Genomic DNA, 12480 nt, shown 5'->3' on the forward strand with positions numbered 1-12480 from the left:
TTTCAAGTTAAGCACTTGGTTGTGTTCATGATTAGCTTGATTCCATTATTATAATGGAATTGAATTTAAATTTTATTTATCTCCTTCAATTTAAACTGTTACAAGCATAATATTTTATTGCTCATAGTGCTTTATTTTAATTGTTTTTCCAAGCAATAAATTGTTTTGATCAAAACATTAAATAGGCTATTAAAATTTGATCAGGGCTGCATCCAGCAGTGTTATTACATTTTTCAGAGGATTTTTAAAAAAATTGTTTTATTGAAATGTTTACATTTTTTATGATTGTGGCTTTACACTTATTTATTGCTATTTTTTATACCAGAAAATCCCCAGTCATTGGAATTGGAATTTTTCTTGCTTTATATTGACACTGTTTTTAATTAGAGAATAATAAATCTCTGGACATAACCTGCATAAAATTTGTCAAGTAGAAGAAAATAATGGAAGCACTCAGCAAGCTTTCTCTTGCAAAGAACACCAATTTACCTAAATTGTGTAGCTGTTCTTCCTCTCTGAGAAGATCTTTATCCTAGTTATTAATTACAGCTTGTTTTCATTCTGTCAGAACTTGAGGAAACAAGGCAGCACTTTGGTGGATTTTCTGATATAAGTGGGTATATTACTGCCGGGTTTTATTAGTTTGTTATCATCCCACGTTATAGGTACAGTGGAGCTTTTGCATGCATCCATACAGGCCATTTCATCAGTGCATTGAAGTAATACAAGGGAAGACAACAGAATGCAGAATAAAGTGCTGCAATTATAGAGAAAGCATAGTGCTAGGTAACAGTAAGGTACAGACAAATAATGAAGTACATTGTGAGGACAGGAGTCTTTTCCTAATGGATTTCTGCCATTACAATTAACATGGGTTTCCATCTAATCCATGTTTTCCAAATTGTCCTGTTCGTTTCATAGCTCTAAATGTTTATCTACTTTGAGGCAACCTTGAAAAGAACTGCATTTCAAAACCAGATAGTTCAATATTGAGAGTGAAAAATTAAATAAATTCTCAAAAATAATTATTTTAAAATTTGATTACTTAGGCATAGGGCCTCAGACTAAATAAAATTGTGTATGTTTGGGATAGTTAGAAGAGATGGAGGAAGGTGGAAGAAATTTTTCTGAAATTCACCCAACTTTAACTTATTCAGCAATTGACTGGTTTTCTTGTTTACTTGGTAAAAATTCAAATTGATTTTAAAAAGTAAGTTTTAAATTTATAATTTATCTACTTTCTCTGATATTTGCAGACGGCTTCTCCGACACGATCTAAACCAGCAAATGCAGGGTCAGAAGATCGGGCAGTTGGCAAAGACGTGAAGACTACAGGGCCTTACCCTCCAAGTATGCATTTAAGCAGACTGTCAATATTTTTGATGTTCTGGTCCTGCGAATATTGCAGATTTATTGAAGGGAGGATCGGGCTATATTAGTTAACACAATTACAAAAATTCATTATTTACTAATAATTACAATATTTAGAAGACCCAATAGTTACAAAACTTTATGTAATTTGGATGGTGAGGAGAAAGAAATGGTTAATAATTTAGAGTGTGCATAAAAGTGGACTTTATCTAGTGTTTTTTTTTTCCAGCTGTTGCTGACCTGCAAAGAATGTTTCCAACCCCTCCATCTCTGGAACAACATCCAGCATTCTCTCCAGTAATGAACTACAAAGACGGTGTTAATTCTGAGATGGTTGCAGGGATTAACAGTGTGGAAAATCCAGTGAGCAGTGTAACTACAGCCCAGTTCACTGAATTCAAAATGGAGGTGGAAGATGGACTGGGCAGCCCTAAGCCTGAAGAATTAACAGTTAGTAAAAACGAAAGATGCTTTTCTAAAATAAAGTTTCTATTGAAATTGTTGGTGTTTTATCTTTTAAAGCACATTTCATTTTTTTGTATCAGTACTTCAATAAATATTTAAATAGTAAGTTACTTTGTTCTTTTGGTTACAAGAAATGGATTTCGAAAGTATTGGCTTATTTGATGCTCTATTTCAGGATTTCTCTTTTGTACACAAACCCCCAAAGGCAAAAGCTTTTGTTGGGTCTTCAATGTTCGCACCACTGAAGGCAGTACCCAGTCAATGCCTTGCCCCTCTGAAAATACCAGATGCCTGCATATACAGACCATCATGGGCTGTTCCTCCTAAAATTGAACAATTGCCTGTACCATCATCTGCTTCATTAATTCGAGATGGATATGTGTAAGTCCCGAGAAAGCATGTTGCTTCAATTATACCTGTTGGAATCATGCATTATCAAAAACATCTCTCTGCAATCGTGCATGCTATAAAAGTACTTGTTACATGTTAAGTTAACAAAATATTTTTAACTTTAGAAGCTCAAGTTTGAAATGATTGTCTGAAGTACTGTACAAATAAAAGTACAGTTTTGTATTTCAAGTTGTCCTAAATTAATTTTTAGTAGTGGATGGAGTTGTATTCAAATATCTACCTTTATTGGCCTATCTTAACAAATTAGATGTGACAATATTCAATTGTCTCTTTAATAGTTATTTCCCTACATGGTTCTTTTTTGTGAGCATATTTGCACTTCACATCCTTAAAAATTAATCATTGAAAATGTATTTCCACCATTGTTGCTTATTATATTGTAAGATATTTTAGAAATTTAAATTTACAATGGAGTGAGTTCAAAAATTAATAATTGGAGATAGAGTTATAATATTCATCACTGTCAGAAAAGTCTTTTTTTAATACTTTAACGATGTGGTTGTTTTTTCTCATACATGTTTTGAGACCAACTGTTTATCTTACAGCAACGTGCCTAGTGTTGGGAGTCTGACAGAAGATTATATACAGATGAGCACTCCTCAGATGAGCACACCATTGGCAGTAAGCAGTACTGCACCTGCAAGTAACAGCGGTGCTGGTATATTGCCATCTCCAGCAACCCCACGCTTTTCTGTCCCTACACCTCGTACACCAAGAACACCAAGGACTCCTCGTGGTGCTGGGACTGCCAGTGGGCAGGGCTCGGTAAAATACGACAGTGCTGATCTCTGCTCTCCTGCCTCAACACCCTCAACAACGCGGCCATTGAACTCAGTAGAACCAGCTACCATACAGTCAATTCCAGAAGCGCACAGCTTGTATGTTACACTAATCTTATCAGATTCAGTGATGAATTTCTTCAAGGATCGCAACTTCGATAGCTGCTGTATCTGCGTTTGTGATACCAAAGGGGCAGATGTTGATTTATACATCCCAGATCCAACCAACGAAGCTCAGAATTCGTGCACCTGTGGATTTAGTGCTGTGGTAAATCGCAGGCTTGGATATAATGCAGGTCTTTTTCTTGAGGATGAATTTGATATTTTTGGAAGGACCTCTGAAATTGGTCAAGCTGCAGAAAGGCGATTGATACTGTGTAGGAATTCTATAGAACCACAAGGGTTTGATGGGTCTAAGAGGCCACATGACCCAACATCAAGCTTAATTTTTCTCATACAGGACCAATGTACAAGACCTTTCACTTCTCTAAGTTCTTTGGATTACATTTCCTTGGATAGATCAGCACTTCAATCAGCAAACTGGAACTATGACAAGCTGAGAGCCGATAGCAGCGATTCTTGCACAGAGTGTTTCAATGCCCTGGAGCAGGGTCGGCAGTATGTGGATAATCCTTCAGGTGGAAGATTAGATGAAACACTAATTAGAAGCGGAAGTTTACACCCATGGCCCAATAGTAATGGTAAGTCTTTTGCAATAAAGTTACAATTTGGTAAATGTGCATTATTTTGTCAGAAATTGCTGTTAACCATCTTCCCCACTTGAGTCAACAAGATGGTTATGGAATTTTTGTGCTTCCTTTGCTAATTATTAAAATTGCCTCTTTTCCCAAGAAATGGAAGCATTGCCTCTATGAGAAGGAACTGCCTCAATACATCATGTTGGAAACATTTGAATAATTGTTTTTATTTTAATCTTTTTGGATATAATTTGTCAGATCAAATCTGAAGTACTATATATATGGATTTCCTCTCATTTGAAGAGTGAAGCAGGTGCATTGAAGGCAGTTCAGTAAGGGCACAGTAGATTGTTTCCTGGGATGAAGCAGTTTTCTTTTTGAGTAATGTCTTAGTTCCCTGCTCTTCGGAGTTTAGACCAATGGGAAATGATTTCCTGGAAGTGTGAAGAAATGTTGAGGGCTTGATGAGAATAGGTACATATTCTTTGTGTAAGTGATGCGAGCAGGCATGCTTTCAGAATAAAGGATCCCCTGTTTAAGGCAGATGAGGAATAACCTCTAAAGACTCATGAATCTTTAGAATTCTGTAATGCTGAGAGCTGTTGACATTGAACGCATTTAATAACAGAACATAAGAGCTAGAATAGACCATTTGCTCCCTCGTGCATACTGTTCAATTAGGTTACAACTGACCTTTTGTCTCAGTGCCACTTTCCGGCTCTATCTCAGGTTCCTTTAATATCAAGAACTGCAATGCTTCTTTTGAATTTACTTGGTACCTGATCATCCACAGCCTCCTTAGGTAGGGAATTCCAAAAATTCACAACTTTGAATGTTTCTTTCCATCTTAGTTCTGAGTAGCCAGACTTTTATTTGAAGACTATGACTTCGGATTCCAGATACAGAAGTCTGGAGAAACCTTTTCCCTGATTTGCCTTCTGAAGGCTCTATAAGAATGTTGTGCTTCATTGAGATCTCCTCTCTTAATCAGAAACAAGTTTATTATCACTGACATATATTGTGAAATGTTTTGCTGCAGCAGGACAGTGACCTACATAAAAAATTACTGTAGTTATAAATATAAAATAAGTATGTAGCGTTGTGTGAATGAAGTCACCAGAGAAAATTACTGGTAGATACAGAGCAGCTTCTTTATTTGACAAAACGAGGTACAGCAGGCATCATATGGAGATGCTTTCAGTCCAAAGGTCTGCTGGCCCAACGTGGGGCTCGATTATTTTCTGTGCCAAGCGTCAAAGGGCAACTCCATATTTACATGCTTGGATAGTGCATTCTTTGAAACTACATACAACCTTCACACCTCCTGATTCACATCCATACCACAGACATCCAAATAAATTTTAATTGGCAATGTGACTGGTAGCCAAAGTCAGTTGCTAAATGTATATGTCCTAAACCCAAAAATCACTCTAAAACATGGTACGAAAAGAGAGCAAAATAATGTGGTCATGTTCATGTATTCATGGACCATTCAGAAATCTGAGAGGAAGATTGAAACGTTAAATGTGCGTCTTCAATCTCCTGAACCACCACCTTGATGGTAGTACATATTAAGCAGTGGTCCCCAACTTCCAGGCCGCGGACCGATACCGGGCTGCGAAGAATGCAGTGGTGCAACGGTAGTTGGAACCCACCCAGCACATCTTCAAGGAAAAAGCCGAAATAAACAAGCTAATTAATTAGGTGCAGCCCGACACTTAAATGTCAGCCCAGATCAGAGGTGGCGAACAGAGGGAGATTAGTGGGGTAGGATAAGTGGACAAAGGAGTTGTGTAGAGATCTCCGGCGAATGGGGAGGGGGTGTGGAGGAAGGGAGGAGAGAGGTGCTTTGTGGTAGGATCCCCGTGTAGATGGCGGAAGTTGCAGAAGTTACATGTGCTGGATATGGAAGTTCATGGGTTGGTAGGTAAGAACAAGGGGAACTCTATCCCTGTTGATCTTAGTTTTTACATCTATTAGAAAATTTGTTTTCAACAAGTGGAAGTTTATTTAAACTTATGAAACTTTCCACCAACTTGTATGTTGAAATCAAAAATTGATTTTGTGTTGAACATGAAAAGAAACAAGAGTATTGTTTATTTCATCTATGTTTCTTGTCTAATTATCTCTTGGGTCTTAGGATGTATCCTGTTAAACTCTAATGCATTTTGATGATTTCTGAATGATATTGTAATTCCTTGATACTTTGCACATTTGCTGGGTCTGATCAGAAGTATGAATTTTAGTTGGGATTTGGTGAGTGTTAAGTTTATAACTAAGTCACTTGGCAGTTAATTGGGACTGAGTTACTGATCAGTCGTAATCTCATTCAGTGGTAAAATTCAAAGGTAGATTGAATGACCACCGGACAATGCAGATGCAGGATTCTGAAGCGACGAACAATCTTACAGAGGAACTCACAGTTCGATGAAATGAGTCCTGATATTTCTGATGTCCTGATGCAGAGTTTCATCCTAAAACATTGACAGTTCCTTTCCCCTCACAGGTGCTGCTTGTCCTGCTAAGTTCTACCAGTAGCTTCTTTAGTGGATTACTTTTTCCAAGTCTTGCAGCACTCTTTTAAAACATGCCTGGTACAGTACATAATGTTGCAACATGGAAGCAGCTCTATCAGTTTACCTGGCTGTGTACCTGCAATGAAATGAGCTTTGTGCTATTTAGCCACACAAGCCCCATGTCCTTTTTGCCTCTTCACTGTCATTTCTATCCATTGAAATAATGTGCTTTAGCTGGTTATATTAGAAGTACTGTAGTTCTGTATGTGCAGTGTTAAATGCAGGTTTGCTTCCAACAACAATGTGATCTTTAATTATAGGGTTGTACATCTTGGAAACAAGCCCTTTGGCCCATGCATCTATGCTCATCGTCATGCCTTTCTACACTAATCTACACTAATCCCCCTTCAGTATCCCATTATGCCTAGCTCATTCAGGCACCTATAAAGTTGACTCTTAAATGTTGTCCAATAGAAATCATCTGTTTCTAGACTTGTGTAATCCTTCCATAATTTTAAACACTTAAACTCTTCATTACTACTTGGCTCTTATACCCATTGCTACTTCTGGGTGGGGCAGGGGAGTATATTGACTCTGTCTTCACCTTATCACAACATATTTCCTTTGAGCCTTTGATATTTTGTGAATCTTTATTTTGAAATCCTTGGCACCAAGTTTACTTACACTCTTCATTTTTTCCCATCCTGTTTGGTTTCTGCTCCCTCGATATTCTAACTAATCTGCTCTGTACTCCAACTATATATTCTTCACTTAACCATGTTGCTTGTCTCAAGGAAACAAGTTTAAACATCATAATTGCCAATCGATATTTTTGCCTTCACTTCATTTACGTATTATCATCCTTGTAAGTCTAGGATACAAGGGGTTAATCTGTGTTTGTGTAAAAGATGCCTTTTTCATTTCTTTGTTTTGTTTAATTATATATTTAAGACATACTTCTGTTCTTTGATTATAGAGCATATATTTCCTGGAACTTTTAATTCTGATTTGCTTATTGTATTAAATCTTCCAATTGTAACTTATTTTACCTCATACTTGCATCATACTTTATTTAAATATTAGCATTTTTATTTTGTTAATAATTCTCTTTATAAGCTTGGAAAATTGGTGCTATTCTGGCAGTTTTTCCAGACTCGCGGATGTTATTCCAGTTCATATCCAACACACCTATAATTCGCCGTTTTAGATTTTGAACAACACTACAATATAATAAATTATCACTGGAGGCTAGTAGTTTTAAGGGTTCATGGGAACCATCGAGCAATTGGATAGCAGACTATCAGAGCTATTTTTGTGACTTGTATCAGTTTTTTAAACAAGTGCATCATAAAACTAGATGCTTTATCAATGGATTAAAATTGTTCTGTACCTGTACCTTTTTTTCTTAAAAAGGTTTTGTCCACAGTCTCCCCTTATCCATTCTGATGTATTAGCTTGGTAGTTTCAACCCAGTTCCAGTAGCTAACCCTAGGTGCAAAACTGCTAACTGCATGTCAACAGTTTAAATTTTACACAAACAATAGAAAAAAGAGCTGTGATCTCCTTTTGAAATTTCAGCGTCGACAGAGAAATGGTTGATTCAGAAATGGTACAGCAGAACAAAGCTAAAGTTTCAATCTGATAATTATTGAATGCTTGCCAAAAAGCCAAAGAAATTTTTTTTTCCCCTTCTGATTTCATTCTCACTGCAACAGTGATTCCTTACTGCAACATTTTATTTAATTTATTCCTTCCTTCAACAGAAGTGTGTGCTACTAGGAAATTTAATATTCTTCCTCAAGTGCAGGATAGTTTTTTTTAATGAAAATTTTTTTAAAAATCTAAAAGACTTACAGAAGCTGGAAATCTGAAATTAAGAATTCATCAAGTTAGGCATCAACAATGGAAAGACAGTCTGTGTTTGAGTCTGTACCAAAAGAGGCCATTATAAAAGGTTGCAGACCTGAATCATTGACTATTTCTCTGTCCACAGTTGCCTGACCGACTGCATGTTCTGTTTAGGATTGTAATGCCATGTACACTCATGCACACCTATGTGTCACATGGCGGATAATAGTGAAGGTCATGATCATCCAAGAAAATAAAGTACTTTTGTAAAATAAATAATGCTGTTTATAATATTAAACTGTCATTTATTTGTAATCGCACTTGTCTCATTGAACTCCCTGGAGTCCAGTGAGAATTCGGGCAACAAATCCAAAGACTTCAAAATGGCAGACGGCCAGGGCCAGCATAGAATATGTATTTACCCAAATTTAAAATGGTTCCTCTGTCTTCTGTCCATCAAGAGAAGTTAAAGTTGCCCTGTTAACTTTCAGAGCCCACACACTTCAAATGTGAGACTATTTACAATCAACTGTCCTGTTTTTGTCTGTATTCCACTTCATGGATTCCAAGTGGCTTCTTGCTAACTGTGTGGGGGAAATAGTTCCAGGTGCCGCAACATGTTCCCCAAATAATGGATGCAATTGATCAGTTCAGAATGGTGAAACAAGAATTAGAAACACAAACAGTTGGGTCAGGCAGCATCTGTAGAAAGCAAAAATGTTTGAACTAAAACTATAACCACCTTTTATCAGATCAGGAAATATAAATGAGAAATTACACAGAAATAGTAAAAGTAGAAGAGAAAATAAAGCTGGATCTCCAATGGGGTAGAGACCAGGAGCAATTCAATGGCATATGGTAACATAAAAGCTACTAGTTGGGTTGTAAATATGAGGAATTGAATGAAATCTGGATTTGCCAGAAAGAGGAAAGGTGGGTGAGGAAGGGGGAAGAATTTTTGGGAATCAGAGCTTTATGGCTGAAATGCTGATTTTCTGAAATTGTCAAATTCATTGCCAAGTCTGAAAGGCTATAATCTGCCTCATTGAAATATAAGGTGTGCTATTTCTTAACCTTGCATTAAGCTTCATTAGAGCTGCATTGGAAATCAAATACACAGATAAGAATAGGATGGGCAATTAAAATGGCAGATAACCAGAAAGTGTTTCATCTTTTCCTTTGTCAATATACACTTCCATTCTCATGAACCTACCTATTCCACTGTAAGAGATGCTAAATCTTTCATGCTGCCTTTTCTTACCATGTCAGCCCATCCAGAAATCTGAACACACTCCATGCAAAAACATCTTCGTGCTTCTGGCAAATGAGTCTAAAAAAATATGTAGTGTTTGAGTCTGAGATGGAAATGTTGCAGGTCAGAATTATACCGTTCATCCATTTAGAGTCTTGGACCAGTTTGGTCAAAATTGGAAGAACTAATCTGTTGAAGAGTATTTTAAAGCAGGAGTCTTAAGATAATAAAAGTATGTATGAAAATTTCAATGGATGAATCCAACTGAAATTCCTTTAATTCTGCTCATCCAGAACATGAGATGTTGTAAGAGGCTGTATCAGAGTTTTCTGACTTGGTATCATTTCATTCAAAACCACAGTGTGAGAAACCCTGATGGAAACTATTTTTGAGTACTTATTGCATTTAAGAACTGAAAAGGAAAATATTTTGGAAATTTGGGTAGGCATTTTCTAAAACTGAAGGAATCAGAAGAGGCATGTTTATTCTGAGGAATGGAAAGTGGTAACTTTGCTTCACCCTTCCAGTGAAAACACATTACTTCATTTCCAATTACTGACAGCTGATAGGATCTTTAATTTATTGCATTAACACAGTTTCTTATCTCCAGTTCTGGATGTAAGCATCCTTTCATCCCAAGACGTGGTCCGTATGCTGCTATCACTGCAGCCTTTTCTACAAGATGCCATCCAGAAGAAACGGACAGGAAGGACATGGGAAAACATCCAACATGTGCAAGGACCTCTCACCTGGCAACAGTTCCACAAGATAGGCAGAGGATCCTATGGTAAACCCCTATTCTGACATTGTCCTGAAATTAATTTTCAGCTCTTTTATTTCTTCAGTTACTTAGCTAACATCAACATGATGTGCACTGCTCAACTGTTCAAATATTATAGTACTTGTTTACCAATAGGATGGGATGTATTGTCTCATAGATCACCAAATTTATGGTGCTGTTGTCATTATCTTGTGCATTTTTAAGGCAAGCGTAGGTAGAATTACATTGCTGTACCCAAATTAAGATAAAGATGATAAGACTTGACATGATTAAAGTTGTGAAGGAAGGGATTCATTCCATTTTATGGAAAATTGGCATTGATACGGAGGTAGAAATATTGAATGTGAGGGTAGCTGCATTGGACTCTGAGGGTAAAGCATAACCACATCTGTAAATAAAATTCAAATGATTAATATTGGAGGAAGCAGGTTCTAGAAATTACAGAAGTAGAACAAGAAAACTTATTCAGGAAAGGATTATTAAGCAAAAAATTACAATGCAAGATGGGAAAGTTATAATGACAAGATTTTACAAATTGAAGTACTCATTAAAATAAATAACAGAATAATAGAAATATATGATACAGGGTTCCAGTGGATTGAATTAAAAAGTAAAAGCTAGTTTTCTTTCACCATACAGTTCAATTAAATGATATGTTAAAAGATAGCTTACAAGGATGCAATAGAGGAATGGCAGTTTAATTTGTTAGTTCAATGAATTGAGCAGAAGGCATGGAATAATCATGGGAGATTTCAACAACTTTTTCCCCAATTCCACCATAATGGAATCATAAAAAGCAAGAAAAACAATATGCATGTTTTTTTTCACACTTCATGTCTAAGATGCATGGGGCAAAAAATAATTGATACTGAACCAGAACAAAAAAGATATGTAAAAGAACCATTTATAACACCAGAAGGTTCAATACAGGTATCAGGAAAGATGTGACAACAAAGATTAAAGTACTATAATGTAAAAAGAGAAAATTGAAGAATGGGAGTGGAAGTAAAAATGAAGTGGAAAATCATGAACAAAATAAATGACAACTGTTTGAAAAGGTATTCAATGTTCAAAGAAAATTGCACCGTAAAATCCACTAATTAAGTTGATTATGCAGCATTATATATGAATTTTGAAAGAGGAAATTGAATCCAAAAAGGCATCGAAGTAGCACTGGATGAAAAACAATAGAAAAAGAAAGACCAATTATATTTATAAAATGAGAATTAATTATTAAAACATTTATAGACACATTAAAAGGAAAGCTGAAGAATAGATTAAAAGAATGAATCTCATAAACTTATTTCCCATGTTCTGAAAGGAAAGACAGCCATCAAAATCTGCAATTTTCTCCCTTGCCAATACTTTGTAATCTAACTTGCTTTCTGCTTCCTCAATATCACAACCCTTAATTTTCTCCAATGAGGAAGAGCAACTTTTCATTGCTTTACCTTTTGCGCAATATACCAACTATATATTCTCCGGTCAACTCTGTTATTTCCTCAAGGAATTTTGAAGTATAAACATAATTGTCTTTGGAGAGAAAAAGTAGAAAATCACCCTCCACATAAAAAAAAATGTGGGTTGGATGAACTCAGATATTAATTGTGTCATTAATGACACCACTATTGGCAACAAAGCAGGAATTTTAAGTGCAGCTGTTGTGATAGACTTGCTCTAGTATTGTTATTCTACAGTAACTATTGTCCATGGTTTGATGCTGATCTCCATGTAACAAAAAAGTTCAGTGCCAGAACTGAGTTATTTTGGAATATTAAATAGTTTATGGAGTTTTTGTAATATTCAACAGCTCCAATTAGTCATGTGACAACCAGCCACATTACTTAATAGCTTACCTGAGTTGAGTAAAAGTGTTTCTAATGGCGGTTCTGTGCTTTTTCTAATGCACAAAGTCCAGAAGTATGAAAGTTTGTATTTGTATCGTTCTTGTATTATCTCAACGGTTTAACGTGCAGCACAATCTTTTGTTTAGGTTCAGAAGAATCACCAGAGCCTCTTCCTATCCCTACACTGCTGCTGGGTTATGATAAAGACTTCCTGATGATCTCCCCTTTTGCACTGCCCTTTTGGGAGAAGCTGCTTCTGGAACCATATGGTTCTCAGCGTGACGTAGCCTACATTGTGGTTTGTCCAGAAAATGAGGCCTTGCTCACTGGAGCCAAAAATTTCTTCAGGGATCTTAGTGCAGTATACGAGGTTAGAATAAATGCTTACCAATATAAAATATTATACATGAATACAAAATAAATATTAAGTTGCAAGTTTAATTATTACTAGTCAGTTAATTACATAACACCTGTAACGTCAAGAATATATATAAATTACAGCCTAGTGATTG

At 36.2% G+C, this 12480-nt stretch overlaps 1 protein-coding gene across 2 annotated transcripts in view; it reads left to right on the plus strand.

Moving 5' to 3' along the window:
- The window catches only part of LOC134338564 (mediator of RNA polymerase II transcription subunit 13-like), a 179354-nt gene that overhangs the window by 149805 nt on the left and 17069 nt on the right, over nt 1–12480 (plus strand). For both annotated transcript variants that reach the window (XM_063034480.1, XM_063034481.1), the window contains exons 14-19: nt 1257–1350; nt 1601–1821; nt 2012–2217; nt 2793–3727; nt 9951–10127; nt 12115–12338. In XM_063034480.1, coding sequence (XP_062890550.1) covers nt 1257–1350; nt 1601–1821; nt 2012–2217; nt 2793–3727; nt 9951–10127; nt 12115–12338 — 1857 coding nt within the window. The remainder of the gene's footprint in view (nt 1–1256; nt 1351–1600; nt 1822–2011; nt 2218–2792; nt 3728–9950; nt 10128–12114; nt 12339–12480) is intronic.

This window comes from Mobula hypostoma, chromosome 27, assembly GCF_963921235.1.
Source record: "Mobula hypostoma chromosome 27, sMobHyp1.1, whole genome shotgun sequence".
Classification (NCBI taxonomy): domain Eukaryota; kingdom Metazoa; phylum Chordata; class Chondrichthyes; order Myliobatiformes; family Myliobatidae; genus Mobula; species Mobula hypostoma.